Below are 18,415 nucleotides of genomic sequence, written 5' to 3'. Positions count from 1 at the left end.
AGCTTATAATGCCCTGTTCTTAGTAAGGGTTGCAATCCTCTGCTTCTATTTGCCTGATATGCACCTTACTTATAGCTATGTATTTTGCTGTTGTTGTTGTTTTTGTCATTTTGTTTTAGGTGAGCTGACCTCTTTCAGTATTTCTTGTAATGCAGGACTCATAGTGGAGAATTCCCTCAATTTTTATATGTTTGGAAAGGTCTTTATTTCTCCTTCATATCTAAAGAAGAGCTTAGTTGGATACATTATTCTAGGCTGGTATTTCCTTTTATTTATTAATTTGCATATTTGATTCCACTCCTTTCTGGCTTGTAAGGGTTGTGCTGAGAAATCCAATGATAATCTAATGGGTTTTCCTTTTTAGGTTACCATCTTCTTTTCCCTGGCTGCCCTGAGATTTCTGTCTTTGTCGTTGATTTTTGATAATTTCAATATCGTGTGTCTTGGTGAAAGCCTTTTTGTCTTCCAAGCTTCAGCTCATTCCTGTGGTAGTTCTTATGCACAGATCCCATGCTTAGATATGCTGGTGTGCAGTCTGGGTGTTTTTGTTGAGTTTTAGATGTTCAGCTTATTGTTGTTTCAAGAAGAGAAATATGAGGACGTCTCTCACTCCCCCATGTTTCTCCAAACTCCTCTGACTCCTGCAATCCAAAACCACTGACTATCTTCCCATTTGTTTAAGTCTACTTTTGTATCTTTCAAGAGTGTTTTATAATTTTCTTTATGTAAGTTTTTGGACATTTCTTATAGTTTATGCTTAGATATTTTATTATATTTTACATTTTGTTCTAAATAGGCCTCCTCACATTGTATCTTTTATCTGTTTTTTTTTTGTTTGTATAGAGAAAGGTTATTAATTTTGAATGTTCATATTCTAAACTGCTACTCTACTAAATTCTCTTATTGTGTATAGTTGTTTTCTTCTTAATTCTTTTGGGGTTTCCAGGTACATAAGCATATTCTCTACTTAAACAGAGATCGTTTACTTCTTCCTTTCCACTTCTCATTGCTCCTAGGTCCGTTTTCTCATCTGGTTGCACCAATAAATACTTTCTGACCTTGTTTAATAGTAGTAGGCACACTGGGCCTGCCTGTTTTGTTTCTGTCTTTGCTGAGAGCCTCTAGCCCCATTTAGATACTGACTTTCAGGCTTAAATAAATTTTAATTTTAATTTTATTGAGTGGTTTTTGAAAACATGAATGGATATTAATATATATTCAAATATTTTTTCTGCACCTATAGGGATGATTATATGATTTTTTCCTTAGATTCATTAATACGCTATTTATATTAGTTCCACAAGTTGTCCTTTTTGATACACACCCTTGTTAAGAGTATTTGCTCCTCAATGTTTGTCAGCATTAAGAACATCTCTGGCTAATCTCTGAACCTGAAAAGATGAAGATGGTGCCCCTTCTCTCCATACCTAGTGACCCAACCCCCTCTGTAGAAAGCAGGACAATACAGGGGCTAAGAGTCTAGATCCCAGAGCCAGGTTGCCAGCTTTTGAGTCCAGCTCCACCACTTGAGAGGCATATGGCTTTGGGCAATTTGCTTATCTCACTCTGCCTTGGTTTCTTCACCTGTGAAGTAGCAATAATGATAGCATCTATAATGGTAGTAGGGTGGTTGTGAGGATCATGGCTTAATATACACTAAGTACTCAGAATAGTGCCTGGCTCACTGTATTCTTTTTTTTCTTTAGTTTATTTAATTTTGTCTGGATAATACATTCACATGGTTCAAATTTGTACCAAGAAGTTATACTGTGAGAAGTGTCCCTTCCATCCCTGTTTCAGTTACCCATTTTTCTAACTAGAAGCAACTAATAAAGACTGTTTTCTATATAGCCTTCCATAGATATTTTATAGAAATAGTAACACACGATGCACAACATTCTACATCTTACTTTTTAAAATTGGTGATTGTTCCTATAAAATTCTGTTAGTGTTTTCATTAGGATAGCATTGATTAATTTATTGAATGTTTAAGAGAGATTTGACATCTTTGTGATGTTGAGTGAGTGTGTCCCACTTATTCTTAACCTCATGAATGTCTTACACCCTTTCAACACTTGAGTGTGTGTGCGTGTGTACATGTGTGCTCTCTCACACACACAGATGCTATTCATTTCTTCTTTCTTCCTGTCCACTAAACACCATAGCACCAGGTAGAGATCAGTAAAGGATGTAAGGAAATCTAAGGATTTAAGGCACTGGGACATACTGAGTTCAAATTTGTGCTTCACAGTGTCTTGACCTTACCTGCTGGAAACAAGGCACTGGTCTGCTTAATTGCTCCCTCCAAGGCTCTTTAGCTAGTGGGTTCTTATAGCTAGAGCCCAACCCCCAAGAGAGGGGTTCTTGGAATATGGCTCCTACAGTGTGGGGTGGGGGATTTGGACCTGTCACCAAGGGATCTGCTTGGGGTATTTTTTCAGAGGGAGAGAGAGGGGAAGTGGTGTGTGTGGAAGGTTTACCAAGCCCCTGCTTTAATTGGGGCTGTAAGAAGGTCATTCTCACTCCTCCCATTTCTTCCTACTCTCATCTCTGTTCATATTAGGCCAAAAGGTGTGGGTGGTCTCCTGAGTTGCCAGCCAGCTAGTGGGAGGGACCCCAAATAAGCCAAGGGAATGCGGGGGACCCAAACCTTTTTTCCTTCTGGGAGCCCTCAGCCCCACCCTGGTACATACTCAGAGATGTTGAGAGCCAGTGCTGTCCAGTAGGCTTCCATGGGGGCAGTCACCACTGCATCAAACAGTACTTCCCGCACCAGCTCCTCATCACCTGGGTGCAAAATCAAAGGAGACCAATCCACTTATTTCTCCTATGATTATAAATGCAGCTTATCTTCCCTTCTAAGGAACAAGGAACAAGACGTGCCTCATAAATGTGTATGAAACATGTAAAACCACCTACATGAGCTTGAGGAAGTCACGTCACCTCTTCCAGCATTTATTTCCTCAGCCCCAAACAACACGTGAGTAGAACTAAATGACTTCTAAGGCTCCTTCCAGTTCTACTGTTCTGTGAAATTAGGAGAACTCCTCAGGGATACCAGCCTTCCTTCTGTGCCCAGCTTGCCTCTCGATCTCAAGTCTCATGGCTCTGCTCCTTGATCATCAACCTCACAACATGTTGGCCTTTTCCCAGTTCTATGAATGTGAACTCGCCTCTGAATCTCCACCTATGCTGTTCCCTTAGTCTGAATGCTCTTTTCCCCACTGTTTACATGGGTGGCTCCTTCTTTTCCTTCTTTCTCTTTAAAATACCTATTTATTTTTATCGAGGTGAAATTCACATAACATAAAATAAACCAATTTAAAGTATACAATTCAGTGGCATTTTGTACATTCACAATGATAGGTAGCTATCACTTCTGTCTAGTCCCACACATTTTCGTTACCACCAAGGGAGATCCCATCCCTATGAAGCCACTTGGGTGGTGACACTGCCTCACAGAGGTGGCCTTTCCTGACCATCCGTTTAAAGCAGGCCCCATTTTCCCCCGTATACAGCCCTGTAGCTCTATTCATAGCACTAACCGCAATTCGTGATAACCTACATCTGCACACGTATGTTTGCTTCTTTGTCTTGTGTTTTCTCCACTAGAGGACAAGCTGCATGAGGGCAAGGGCCTAGTCTATTTGGGTCATCTCTGCGGCTTCAGTGCCTGCCCCAGGTCTGGCACAGAGCACATGTTCAGTACAGATTTGCCCATGGAATGAATGTCAGTCCAGCAAGAGTTTTCTCTAGGGGGTGACACTTACGTGACAAAATGACCGGCTCCTTCTTCCAAAGAAGAAGAAGGATCATGCTGAGAATACAGCCCTATGATTTCACGAGGTGTGTTAGTGAGGGGAATTTATGGTTAACCTCTGAACCAGGTGTTAGAAAACGCTCATAGACCACAGGCTGTAAGAGGTCGTCTGGTCTGGTCAAACGCTTTCCTCTGCAAAGATGAGGGCTTCGGAATGCAGAGTGTCAGTTACTGGCCCAAGGGTCCACTACTAGGTAGTGGCTGGGACAGATCTGATGGGCAGGCTGATGCCCTGTGTGAGTGTCCCTGAGGAGCCTTAACAGTGCTTGGGTGAAAGAGGTTTACAAACATCCTAGGCCCTGACAGTAGGATATGCTCATGGGCCTCAGCTCTAGGAACACTTAGTCACCAGCATGGCCCCATTGTAAGGCTGCCTTTCCCTTTGTTTTTGGAAATCTCCCTGTTCTCCCTAAGCCACTGGTGAGTTCCCAGGATAGAGCTACATGGTAGCCATCCCCCATCCCCTAGCCCACCCTTCCTGCAAAGTCCTGAGCTGCGAGGCCCCAGAAGGAAAGCCCTCAGTGGGTGGGCAGCACGCACACTCCAGGTCTGGGTCCTCCCCTGTCAGGAAGCGGAGCATGGCCTCCAGCTGGCTGAGCTTCCGGTGGTCAGGGTCGATATCTGTGATGCAGTAGATCCTGGAACCCAGGGGAGTCAATGTTACTTCAAAAATTCTGCTCTCCTCCATCCCACCCTCTCTTCCTCATGTGCATGACATTCCCACTCACCAGTCATTGGCCAGGGTCAGATCCGGGTGGAGCAGGTCATGCAGGCCTGAAACCAGAGCTCACACTCAGTATGGTGCTCACCCACTGGTGTGAGGATGCGCATCTGAATTGCTTAGAAACAATTCAGGAAGCTGCCAGGAAGCTTCTTCGGGAAGGGCTGGGTTTATTTTTCCTTGTTCTCAGCTTAGAGCAGGCACTTAACCAGTAGGACAGGGCCGGGTTTGCACAGATCATCCCTTTGTCCCACTTCCTGAAGTGCTCTTTCTCTCCATTGCCTCATGTCCAAATTTCCCCTCTTAGGGTCTCCCTTAAGGGAGCTATTACTTTGAAACCAGTGATTTTGTATTCATTGTACCCGCCTAAGCTAAGGGCCAGTCAAAGCGTGAGCCCAGAGAAGGGCCATGCCTGTTTTATGTGATCTCTGTAGCCTCATGCCCAGCACAACACCAACACTGACCGTGGGCTCAGTACATGTTTGTTGATCGAATGAATGAATAAGAAAATGCCCCACTGAGTACCAACTCCGTGCTCAAAGATAAATAGGTGCTCCATTAAGGTTTTTTAAATTGGAGGAGAGGATAATGGAAATGCCAAGGGTACCTCTGTGCTGTCACTAAAAGCGGTATTAGACTGACACAGACACAAGGCAAATAGCTAAAGGGTGAGGCTCCTTTCTTTTCAGTAGGCCCAGTAAGCCTAGTAGAGAACGCGATTCCAAGCCCCTGGATTACTGGCTGTACTTACCCACAGAAGTGGGTAAGAGTGAGCACCTCCAGTGATGGACCTGGGAGTACCTAGGTAGAGGAAGAAAAGTATAGGAAAGAGGAAGATGCCATGGACGCCTAGGGAGTTAATCTGTTTTGGTACCAGTGGGAAATAAAACAGGGAAAGAGAGCATTCCAGTGTTAAAGGGGGAATACGGAGGTTACGTGGTAGCATGTAGCTGGGCACGTAACCCAGCTTGGGTGGAGGAGAGGAAGTCCGTCTGGGACAGCTCCCCAAAATGTGACATCTACACTGGGATCTGAAGAGTGGGTCCAGTTTAGCTGGCATAAGAGGGTGAGGAGTGGAGACGATAGCATCGCAGGGTAGAGTGTGGCATATGGGAAGACCTTGAAGCTTAGTGTGTGCAGAAATGAAAAAAAAAGGCAGAAAGATGTCGATGGTTCTTTAGCAGTGACATAATCTGATTTGGCATTTCTAGAACACTCCCTCTGGCAGAAAGAAGTTCAGAGAAAGGAAGAGGCAGGGAGACCAGTTGGAGGTTGTGTGGTTATCCAGGAGAGAGGTGGCAATGACTAGGGCAGTGGCAGAGAGAGGGAAAGATGAGACACATTCAAGGGATGGTAAAGGGAGAATGCACGGAATGTGGGCTTTAAATAGAATTGTGACCACATCGTCCAAGGACTTCCTGTGATATCTATGAACCCTGGATATAGGCTTTGTTCTCTCAAGGTGCTCAGGCAGCTGCAGGTCATGAGCAGGTGGGGTCAGGGCAGGTGGGGCCCTCCTGTCCCAACCTCCTCTGCCATTTCCTGCAACCTCTCTCAGGTTCACTCTTATAAGCTCCCTGTCATGGTTTGAATTTGAATTGTGTCCTCCCAAAGGGTTAATCACCTGTGAATGTGACCTTATATGGAAATAGGGCTTGGAAGAGGAAATCAAGTTAAGATGAAGTCATTAGGATGCGCTCTAATCCAAGTTGCCTGGTGTCCTTATAAGAAGGGAAAATAGAGATGCAACGGGAGAAACCTTGTGATGATGGAGGCAGAAATTTAAGAGCTGCAGTGCAAGCTAAGGAATGCCCCGGGCTACCAGGAGCTAGAACTGGAGAAGAAGGATCCTGCCCTAGAGGTGACAGGGGCTCCAGAACTGTGAGAGAATAAGTTTCTATTGTTTAAGCCACCCAGTTTGTGGTACTTTGTTATAGCAGCTGGAGCAAACTGCTATAGATCTGCTCCCTCGCTCTTCCCGCCTTCTTTCTCATGCCTTCTGTAAGTCTTCTGACAGGTAAAATTCAGCTCTATTCAGAGAAACATCCCCGTGAGGCCCCTCTGGCCCAGCCAAGCTTCCCAGAATCTGACAATTCACAACTGGCAAGTCTTAGGCTCTGCTGGTTTTGGTGACCGACTGGCTGATCCTACACACCTTGGGTACCTAGGACACACAGACCCCTCTTTGCTGACAGCCCTGCTCTGAGAATCTCCTCTCAAGCCCAGGACCTGCAATGCTGTCAGATCAGCTCTGCCCGTGGCTGGCCCTGCCCAGTCTTCCAGGAGCAACCATTGTTTTCCTCTAGACTGTCTGTCAGGACTTGGCGCTGACCCACCTTCTTCCACAGATGTGTTCCCCAGGAGGATGTATTCTCCATGGCCCTGGGACAGCACCACTCCCAAACTGTGGGGAGAGCAGAGAACCCACGTCCTCATCACCAGCAACTGCAAGTCAGTGTCCCAGTCCACATCCTGCCCTTCGCTAAGTTTATGAGCTCTCCATATCCATGACAAGTGTCATACACACCAAGTCCCCTCTTCCCCTGGCCTTACAAGCTGTCCCCTCTAGAAGGAAGGCAGCATTTCTATTTTTTTTATCAACTTTTCCTCCTGAGAAGGACCCTGGAAATTCTATAGGTTAAAGATTCCCCTCAGTTCCCATTTTAATCAAGATACATTGGACCACTCAGGGATACCCTAAAATGTGGAAAGGTCTCTATGTCTCATAGGGCCCCACAAACAGGAGAGTACTTTCCCACCTGCTAAATCCCACCGTGCCTTCCTCTCTCTCCTGGTAGAATGGTGCTTTTTAACCTTGGCTGAATATCTGAACCGCTTTGGGAGCTTTAAAAGGTACTAGTGCATGGGCCCCATTGCAGAAATTCTGTATAAATTAGTTTGGATGGGGCGTGGGCCTTGGAAAGTTTATAAAATTCCTCAGGTATTCTAAAAAGCAGTCAGGGCTGGGGACCACCCTTTACTGAGAAATGAGGTAATTCAGAGATAAGGGCTATTTGTTTCCTAATCTGTATATTGCCTGGAGTTGAACATTTATACAGTTGGAGGGAAACTAGGAGACCTTCAAAGTTGATATTTCATCTAACAATTGCTTACAATTGTATGCTTTAAGATCTTTAGGTAGACATGTCATTCAATTTTCACAATACCTCTAAGAAGTAGCTACTATCATTACCCCCTTTTCACAGATGAGGAATCTAATGCACAGAGAGGCTAAGTAACTTGACAAAGCTCACACAGCCGGTAAGTGGTGAAGTTGGGATTCTAATCCAGGCAGTTTGGTTCCAGACTCTGCATACTAGGCTACACTGGCAAAGCGGGCCTAGACCTCTCAAGTTTTCTGAATGCAGACCTTGATCTTTTTCTGTTATCATAAAATTGCCAACTATCTGTGGATAAATCTATCCCCAGACTGAAAGTTCTACCCTGAGTTGTTGGTATTCATGTTCCACCCACCTTGTGCCCCTGTAAATAAAACATGCGTCTCTCACCTGAAAGGTGTGTCACTGATGTCTGTGAAGAAATAGTCATTGGTCAGAAAGAGAACTCTTTTCTGAAAGAGAAAAGAAAGGATATTTGCTGCAGAGAAGAATGACTGACCATGCCACCTCCCTCCTCATCTTATGCCCTTGGGGTTTCGTCAACTCTGTGCCACTTCCCTCGCTTCTTATCCCTTCCCTGACCATCGCCAGCATGCCTCATCTTGTGGACACCACAGGCGGAATCATCGCAGGCCCAGCAAACCGCAGCCCTTGGGGGTGGCCTGACTGAAGGAGCAAGGACTAGACTATGCTGTCCCATAGAAGGACCACTAGGCACGATGGCTACTGAGCCTTGAAATGTGCAAGCGAAAAAATAAATTTTCAAATTTTATTATTTTTATTTTTAATCTATGAGAAATTTAAATTTAGATTGCCGATGTGACTAGGGGCTACTATTCTGGACAATGCAGGTAGACAGTGACTCTTCCTATGGGACCAGAGTTGAATATTTATACAGTTGGAGGGAATCTAGGCAAAGCTAAAAGCTTCTGGAGCTCATATGTGTCTTACTCACCTCTCAAATATAGCTGAGAGAGAGAGGGGTCACCATTCTCCCAAGTAAACCCCTCCCAAGGCCATATCACCATTTACAACTCCTTTTTCCTTTCAAAGCTGCCATCTTTTAGGTTTCAGTTGAATTTGCATAAGTTAGGGCATCAGGTAGAGTATACAGTAGCTAAAAGCATGGGCTGGGCGTCACCAGATCTGGATTTAAGCTGTGTGCTCTGGGGTAAGTCACTTGACTTTTCTAAGTACCAGAGTTCTCATTTGTAAATCAGAGTTAACAATAGCATTGCTTGCATACAGTTGCTGTGAGGTTGTGAGTGTTTTTTTAATGGAATGGGGTGGGTCCAGGAACAGCAGTATTTTCTCTGGGATCTGGAGATTTACAGACTGTCCAGTCCACAGACTCAAGTTTATGTCATTGGGAAAGCCACATGTTGCAGCTGGATCGGGAGCTGTTCTTAATCCCTTTACTGCTTTCTGGCTTTTCTTCCACTATTGAAACTAGAGTAAGATGTTGGAAGGGACACAGGGGGAGAGGAGTAGAATAAAAAGGTTAGTTTCTATGGGAAACTGGCTTTAGCCCAAACCTAAATGAACAATTCTCTGGCACCGGCCTCATCCCACATGATGCCCCCCCATCCGCCCCCTCTGCTTCAGTCAGGTCCTCTCTCCAGTTTCTCTCCCTCACATAAGTCATGGGGCAGTTGAGAGCCAGCAAGGGTTTTGATGGGCTTGGGAGTCCTGTTCCCCAGGGTGGAGCTGCCTTGAGCCTCGGAACTGAAGATCTTTTAATCTTTTCCTCCTCCTCCTCCTCCTCCTCCTCCTCCTCCTCCTCCTCCTCCTCCTCCTCCTCCTCCTCCTCCTTTTTCAGTTGAAGACCAATGCAAAATGCACGGATCTTAAGTACATTGTTCCATGGGTCTAATAAATGTATACAGTCATGTAATTATCTCCCCAGCCAAGATATGGAATGTCTGCATTCTTTAAAATCTCTTTGCTCCCTTCTAGTAAATCCCCATCCCAACCCTCCATGGGTGAACTCTTTTCTGAATTCTATCACCACAGATCAGTTGTGCCTGTTCTTATAGTATGTACTCTTTTGTGTCTGGCTTCTTTTACTTAATATTTGTCATTAAGATGCACCTCTACTAATGAATGTGTTAGTAGTGTGTTTCTTTTTATTCCCGAGTAGTACTCCAATGTGTGGATACGCTAGTTGGCTTTTACATTCACCTATTCATGAGCTAGCCTCTGGGGTGTGTCCAGTTCGGAGCTATAATGAATAAAGCTGCTATAAACATTCTTGGACTAGTCTTTTTATGGACATATTTTCATTTCTCTTCACAACTACTTAGGAATGGAATTGTTAGGTCATATGCTAAATGTATGTTTGCTTTTATTAAAAAAAATGCCAATTTTCCTTTTTATTATACTTCCACCAATAACATATGAGTTCCAGTTCCTCTATGTCTTTGTTAGAATTTGGTATTATCAGTCTTTTAAACTTCAGCCATTGTAGAGGGTGTAAAATGGAACTTCACTGTGGTCTTTCTTTTCATTTTTCTGCTGACTGGAGATGCTGAGCATCTTTTCACATGCTTATTGATCATGTGTATTTGTTAAGTGTCTTCTCAAGAATTTTAACCATTTTTTATTGGATAATTAGTGTTTTGCTAATAATTTGTAGGAATTCTTTATGTATTCTGAATACAGTGTATACTTTGTCCTTTAATTTTCTTAATAGTGCCTTTTGATGAGAACTTTTCGCTTTTGATGAAGTGCAATTTATCAAATTTTATTTTATGTTTAGTGTTTTTGGTGTTTTGTCTAAGAAATCTTTGTATAACTTCAGGTTGTGAAGATTTTCTCCTGTATTTTCTTGTAGAAGCCTTATAGTCTTTGCTTTTGCATTGAGGGCTATGATCCATCCCAAATTAATTTTTGTGTGTGGTGTGAGTGGCTCAGTGATTACTTTTTTCATACATTTATTCAGTTGTTCTAGCACCATTTATTTCTTTTATTAATTTGCCAAGGTGACTTTATTGAAAATCAATTGATACGTGAGTTTATTTCTGGATTCTCGATCTCTTTGTCTGTTCTTATGTCAATACCACCCACCCTGCTTGCTTATCATAGCTTTATAGTTAATTTTAAAATTAAATAGTGTGAATCGTCCAAATTTATTCTCCTTTTTCAAGGTAGTTTTGGCCATTTTAGGTCCTTTGCCTTTTCATATAAATTTTAGAGTCACCTTTTTCTATGAACTTTATTCTATACCTATAAAAGGTCTGTTTAAATTTTATTTGGGATTGTGTTGGATCTATAGATCAATTTGTAGAGAATGGACATCTAAGCAATATCGATCTCACAACCCATAAATATGGTTATATCTTCCTCTCTACTTAATTTTTCTTTGACATTCTGCAATGTTATACAGTTTTCAGTGCAGAGGATGTATATATCTTTGTTAAATTTATACCTAAGTATTTTATGTTGTTTGATGCTATTGAAATTGGAACTTAAAAATAATTTCAGTATTCAATTATTTACAACTATATATAAAAATACAATCGATTTTTATAATATTGACCTTGTATCCTGCGAACTTGCTAAATTTACCTATTAGTTATAGTAGTCGTTTTGCAGATTCTTGGGATTTTCTTTATAAACAATTGTTTTGTCTGTGAATGAAGGCAGTAAACCTTTTTGTGCCTTTTATTTTGTTTCCTGGCCTTATTACAAGGATAGATCCTTGCAAGGTCCAGTGCAAAGTTGAACAGAAGTGGTGAAAGCCGACACGTCCTTTCTTTTTTCACACTCTTAAGGAGAATGTATTCAATATTTCACCAGTGAAACAGCTTTTTCATAGACGCCTTTTATTAGATTGAGGAAATTTCCTTCTGTTACCAGTTCAATTTTATCAAATGCTCCCTCAGCTTCTATTGAGATAACCATATGGTGTTTTTCCTGTTAATGTAATGAATTACATTGATTGATTGACATTTTTGAATGTCAAACTAGCCTTACATTCTTGGTGTAATGTCACTATGTGTCATTGTTTCTGTATATCTTATACTTGCATATATTATAAACCTTATGACATAATGCCAAAATTTTTGCTTTAAGAAGTTAGTTGTCTTTTTGAGAAGGTAAAGAAATGAAGTCTTGTATTAACCCATGTATTTAACATTTCCTGTGCTGTCCATTTCCTCATGTAGATCTAAGTTTCCTTCCACATCATTTTCCTTCAGCCTAAAGAACTTCTTTAAGCATTTCATTCCGGTGGTGATGAACTCTGTTCTATATTATCAGAAAATGTATTTCACCTTTTTTTTTGTATGTATATTTTCTCTACATATAGAAATTTAGGTTGACAGTCTTTTTTTCTAACATTTAAAAATGTCGTTTTATTGTTTTTGGTGAGAAGTTGCCCATCGTTCTATTATTGTTTTCCTCTAGCTTCTTTTAAGATTTTCCCGTAAGTCCGATTTTTTTTTTTAACAGGTGTACTATAGTGTACCTAGGTGTGGTTTTAGCTTTCTTTTTATCCTGTTTGGGGTTCGCTGAGAGTTTTATGTCTGTTGGATGATGCTTTTCACCAAATTTAGGATATTTGGTGCATTATTTTTTCAAACACTTTTTTTTTCTGCTCTACTCCTTTCTTCTGGGACTCTAAGGACATAGAGAAGACAACAGGTAACTGAGGGATAATTTTGTTCAATATTTTTTCAAATATTCCTTTCTGTTCTGCAGATTAGTTAATTTTAATTTACATGTTTTCAAAAGCACTGTCCTACTTTTCCTCCAATCTGCTATTGAGACCATTCAGTAAAAATTTCATTTCAGACATTGTACTTTTAAGTTTTAGAAATTCCATTTGGTTCTTGTGGGGGTTTTATACTGTGTCAAATTAACTAAGCTGGAACTACATTTCGGGACTCACTTCCCTGTATAATTTCAACTTAGGGTTTGCTGAAAGAGAAGTTTGCATGAGATTTGTAAGGCAGAAGCGAAGCAGCAACTATTTTAGACGCTAAAGATAAGTACCAGGCACTTGCAGCTGCTCTGAGCCATCAGCTGACTTTCTCAGCGTGGGGCAGCAGCCAGGTTCAAAAGTTCTCAGCTGCCACTGGATCTCCTACTTCAGGTTGTCTGAGATCTGAGTTCTGCGAGTGTGTAGCTCCACGTGAAGGGCACTTGCCCCTTCTGCAGGCTACTGACATCATTGTGATTGGAAGTAGTCAGAGACAGATGTAGGTTTTAGTTTTTCCTCCCGGGTTCCTGTTTTCCCTCATGGGTTCCAGTTTGTTCTTGCTTTCCCACACATACTGCCCAGCTTTCCTTCCCAGCTGCTTGCCCTGCTGACTTAACAATGTCTTCAAGGTCACCACCAGATGCTGAGACACCAGGCTCCCACAGGCTTCTTCATCAGCTCCCACAATTTCATAAGGGCTAACTCCTGGGATAAAACTCTATGTTCATATCACTTGTAGTGGTTCTGTTTCTTTGACCAAACCCTAATCATTTCTCTGCTGGGATTCTTTATCTATTCACTCACTATGACCATATTTTTCAAATTTTTTTGTGCATATTTATCATATCTGCTTTAAAGTCCTTCTAATTCCAACAGCTGGGTGATTTCTGGGTCAGTTTTAGTACTGCCTTTTCTCTTAACTATGTATGTGTTGCATTTTCCTCTTTCTTCACATGTCTGATAATACTGGCTATTATGAAGAATAGGTTGTAGACACATTATCTTCCTCTGATAAATGTTGAGTTTTACTTTAATCAGCAGATAAATGAGTGTCTGGTTACCTTGACCTTGCAGAGGCTTGGATTTACATCTTTGTTAGGGTGGTTCTGTTTCAATTTTGTCTTTAGGTCTAGGGCGAATCCCCGGGTCTTGACACATAGTCTTCACTCCTATAGTGCAGCTCTTCTGTGCTTTCGAAGGAAATTGTGAGGTGTTTACTAAGCTTCTCCATTTCGGTGTGACTAAAACTCCAAATTGTCCTCACTAGCAACAGCTGAAATTCGCTTTTTGACCATTGTTTCTGTCTGCTTTTGGCCACTTTCATGTGCCTTCAAATATTTGTTTTTTACATTTTGTCCAGATTTATAATTGTCACCTGCTGGAGGGCTAGTCTAATGCGAGTTACTCCCTCATGTCTGAAATTAGAACTTTGAGATCATCTTTTAAGACTAAAGCAAAAGGAAGAGAGAAGGAGGGGGTGGGGTATACCTGAGTTCTGTTAACAGAGAGAGCTAGAGAGGTTTGGAGGATGAAAGTAAAGAGATGTGAGAAAAATCTCTCCCTTTAATAGATAGCCCCCCTCTACTGAAAAAGAAAGTGTGCGAGTATGTGTGGGGGGTGGGGGTGCGGGGAAGGAGAGAGAGAGCGCGTGAGAGAGAGCAAGAGTGCACCAGAGAGCGTTCTAATTCTGTCTCCTTAAATCCAGTATGTAGGGATTAGAAGGCACTGGTGAAGCTGCCCTAACTGCCTATACCAGCTGCTGATGTGTCTGTGTGTGTGTGTGCACACGTGTGTGCATATACCATGCATCCAAGTCAGCAGAGCTAACTCAGGAGAACCTGAAGGCTAGTGAAGAATATCAGGTCTCCCTTTCTTCCTCTCCCATTGCTGATTACTTGTTCTATTAAACAACATGAAAATAACAAAAAGCATCCTGAATCATATGCTCCAGGATACTCTGCTTTTCTGATTTGTTCTTTTAAACATGTCCCAGGATATCTGACCAAGATGCTACTGATGGGTTAAAAATTATAATAACTGTTACTAGTCCATATTATGGGGCAAACAGTGGCTATCAAAGTGGCAAGTATGAGGCCTGCAGGCCAAACCTGGACTTACTACAAATTGATATAATAGATATTGGCCCAAATTGTTTTTTTTTTTCTTTTAACATTTTTGTAATTAGTTGCACACATTTAAAAATATGGCTGTTCCTAGCTGTCTCCTTTAGATGGTGCATGTACTCTCCAGTTTGTTATAGTTCCCAGCTCGCCCAGTACTGAGGCTCGTCTGCTTCTCTCACTCACATTTCTGAACATGGCCTTTCTGGTTTCATAGGTTTTTGAGTTTGTGAGTCCTGCTCTAAATCATGCTGGGGTTGCTACTACTGCCCTTAGTAATGTCACCATAGTTGCCTGGCTGGAGGTTAGGAAAGATGTAGGAAGGTCTGAATTGATCCATGGAAAAAAAGGATGCAGGTACAATCCCCTGGGAGAAAACAACAAAACAAGTTATCACCTGCCAGGAGGATGGGTTGAATGATAACAGATTTCTTCATACGCTTCAAGAAAGCTTCCCTTTGCCTAGATCTGAAAAATGCTTCTACTGAAGAACAAGCTTGTCAGGTGAGACATGCTGCTGAGCTGAAAAAGGGCTGAGATAGATTGGCAGGCAAGAAAACAAGGGGACTGTCTGTGACTCTGTGAAAAAGGACATGTAAGGGAGATGGAGCAGTTGGTTGTGAGCTCCATTGGGAAAGTGTGGCATCATGATACATCAGAGCAGTGAGAGGCTGGACGCCACCATAGTGGTCTTTATACCAGCAAAATGTCTTATGCACAGTGCAGGTTCAGTAGCTTCTGGGCGTGGGAGTAAAGTGTTGAAAGATTAAAGAGGGCTGAGTTTTGATATGATGAGATAGAGGAGGAAAACAATGAATTTTTAAAGAAGGAATAGCAGTGCTACTATTGGGAAATCTTCAAGGCCGAAGAGTGAGCTGAGAATTCAGGGCCCGTTCTTTGGAAAGGCCTTACACAGTAATGGTCAAGAGTATGTGGTTTAGAGTCAGATCCATGTGGGCTTTGCAATTAATAATCTAGGTGACCCTGGGTAAGTTTTTAGTCTCTCTGCATTTCCTCACCTCTAACTTGGGCATAGGTTAGTAGCTATTCCATAGGGTTGTGTTAAGTGACTGAATGAATACTTACTAAGTGCTTCATCCAGTTTCTAATAAATGTTAGCTGCTATTATTATGCTTATTATTAATAGTAGTAGTAAGGCATGAACAACTAACTATGTGCTATGTGCTATAAAATATTCTTCATGGTTGCGAACATTATCATCTTCACCCTACTTCTTTTTGTTTAAGCACCCATGTGTCAGGAAGCCTTTGGTAAATTGAAAAGTCAACCTGGATGGTTTATTAGCAGCAATGAAAATTTCAACATGCCCATGACATTAGGCAACTTTAAGACAAAGTTAAGCTCCTTATCAGCACCCCAAACAAGTCTTACTTTAAATGCTCTGGCAGGACTGGGTGAGAGGTGAGAGCTCCCTTGTGTATCTGAGCAAGAGTCTGATTGGGATAAAGGTGGAGGTACATGGAAGAAACTTCTATTTTTTTTTTTTTTGGACCAGGAGAAGCAGCTGCTGCAACTGATGGCCTCACATCACTGACATCGCCCAGTCTGTGTAAAGGAGGCTTTTCTCAGCCCAGAACTTATAAGAAGCAGGCAGATGCCACAAAAACCAGATATCAGTCCCAGTGACAATCAGCCCATGCATCTCAAAGGAATGCAATAAATTGCTTTTACTTCTCAATGCTTTCTTGTTTGGCTTCCACAAAGGTCTGTGTTTGTAGAAGAACTTGGGTCTAATTGTTGCAGACAGATGCCTGTGTTCTTTTAGCTGAGGCAGATTGGCGACAGGAGGAGGAGGTGGGGGTGGTTGTGAGGGAAGAGGTGACATTTGTAAATATGTCAAGGGACAATGAAAATTCACTGCAAATGCATTGGAACCTTTTAAATGAGAAGATGAAATGATCTTTTATAAATAATGTGCGAGTCTATGAAAATAGTAATAGTGTCACTGAGGGTATCGATTCTTGATCATCTGTGGTTACAGTGGATAAAAATCAGCTACAGGGAGTAGCAATTACTTTAGAGCTCTTCCCATGTAATATGTTTCACAGGAGTTGCTAACAATTTGCAAAATTAACTGTCACTTTTCCTCTTTCCACCATAAACAAAAAAAGGGCCAAATAGCAGGCAGCATAAGGAAGAAAAAAGAGCTGTAAATGACTCGGGCTAACCTACTGCCTCGCTCAGTAGTCACCAAAGAACCAAGCATTGATGGGAGTGATAGTTCCTTCTCCAGATGCTTTTCTGGGGCTGATGCACATGCTTAGCTATGCTCTCTGATGAAGCCCTCTCAGCTACAACAAGCTCCCAACAAGCTCTAATTCAAGGAAATCCAAGTTCCTTATCACCACCCCAAACCTCAATGAACAGCAATGCTCCCTTGTGGGACCAGACCCTGGCTCTTTCTCTTTACTACCTTACCCCTTTGTCCAGCGGAACTTTCACATCCATAGAGAGAGAACCCGTTTCCCCTTTGATCATGGCTGTTCTCAGCTTCAAGAGGAAAGATAATGGATTTAGTTCCTTGGTTCATGATGGAGGGTGGAAGGTATTGAGCTTTACTGACAGATGGGAGGTGGTCCCTAGGAACATTTTTGGTTCTTCCCTTTTTCCTCTGAGCAGAATACCAGGAGGGAATAGAGACCTAATTCTAGGTTCCATTTAGCTTAAAGTTTTGGAAATTCACCAAGATAATGTTCCAAAGTGGACTGATATATGAGGGAACAGTGTCATATTACTGAGACATAATTTCCTCTAGGATGAGCTACTGATACCAAAAGCCAGACTAAAACATCACCAGAACTCAAACTCTGTACTTAGAGGCATAGCTTATGTAGCCTCCATAATCCTTGTGATTCAGGAAAATATTATTATGTTTTATAGTTGTAGAAAGAATTGCCCATGATAGCAATTGCTTCTGGTTTGGGCTGGGGAAGGCTCTGCTCTTGCAGCCACGCAGCCGGCCTGTGTATTGACCATAGTGCTAAATCAGCTCCTCTTTCTCCCCGTTTCCCCACTCACGATTTCAGCTCTGTCTTCCCACTCCACTTCGGAGAGATCCACGCTGTTGTAGTTAGGTTTGGGTTTCAGTTTCTTTCCCTCTCTGTACTGGAGTGGGCAGGTCAGGAAGAAAAGTATCAGTTTAACACAGGCCTTGCTCAATTTTCATCTCTTCCATAAAGTCTTTCTTCTGAGCATATTCATAAAATCAGAGAATCTCAGTGATCCCTTAAGGTTATCTGGGCCACCTTTCCACCCAAGGAAGAGTTTCCCTTGTCAACATTTGTGAGAGACGCTCTCATGGCCTCTGAGTGAACATTTCCTGTGATGAAAAGCTCCCTATTTTTGAGTCGGCTTGTCATAGTTTGGTTCAGCTCTATTAGAAAGTTCTTCCTCATACAGAGCTGACATCTATCTCCCTGGAACTTTTACCCCTTGGTCTTAGTTCTTTCCCTGGAGCTATACAGAACATCTCCCAAATGACAACCCTTGAGATTTCTGTAGGTGCTTGTACTCCTAAGACTTCACTTTGCCAAGCTAAACATTCCATTTTGCAATGCCTCAGCTCCCCCTGAGCATGCTCTGCTTTGTCAATGTCACTCCCGAAATGGGGTGCGCAGGACAGAAGGCAATATTTCAGATGGGGGTCCGGCCAGTGTGGTATGGGGTGAGACCTGTGTGAACCAAATATCATGCAGCTCTGACTGCTGCCTCTGATTCTGCTGGACTTCCAGGACAGCCACACCTCCCCGACAGTGCAAGTTGAGATTTCAGTTCATTAAATCTCCTGGGCCTTCCTCACATGACACACTGTTAAATTACATCTTTACAATGTTATGCTCGAGCATTGAGTATTTTGCAGAACTTTCCCTGCATTCCTAGTATATTTCACCTTGTAAGTTTTATTAGAAAAAT

The 18,415-nt window shown here is 42.2% G+C and overlaps 1 protein-coding gene across 1 annotated transcript in view; it reads right to left on the bottom strand.

Annotated features, from left to right (window-relative positions):
- Window positions 1–18,415, bottom strand: part of CACNA2D4 (calcium voltage-gated channel auxiliary subunit alpha2delta 4) — a 112,210-nt gene that overhangs the window by 61,260 nt on the left and 32,535 nt on the right. The window contains exons 17-23 of the mRNA XM_016125909.2: window positions 17,522–17,608; window positions 16,922–16,993; window positions 8,051–8,112; window positions 6,878–6,945; window positions 4,549–4,594; window positions 4,361–4,458; window positions 2,694–2,787 (exon numbers count right to left, since the gene is read on the bottom strand). Of these exons, the coding sequence (XP_015981395.2) occupies window positions 2,694–2,787; window positions 4,361–4,458; window positions 4,549–4,594; window positions 6,878–6,945; window positions 8,051–8,112; window positions 16,922–16,993; window positions 17,522–17,608 (527 nt within the window). The remainder of the gene's footprint in view (window positions 1–2,693; window positions 2,788–4,360; window positions 4,459–4,548; window positions 4,595–6,877; window positions 6,946–8,050; window positions 8,113–16,921; window positions 16,994–17,521; window positions 17,609–18,415) is intronic.

The sequence above is a fragment of the Rousettus aegyptiacus genome, unplaced genomic scaffold, assembly GCF_014176215.1.
Source record: "Rousettus aegyptiacus isolate mRouAeg1 unplaced genomic scaffold, mRouAeg1.p scaffold_m13_p_2, whole genome shotgun sequence".
In the NCBI taxonomy this organism is placed as follows: domain Eukaryota; kingdom Metazoa; phylum Chordata; class Mammalia; order Chiroptera; family Pteropodidae; genus Rousettus; species Rousettus aegyptiacus.
This window is presented reverse-complemented; position numbering and strand designations above follow the sequence as displayed.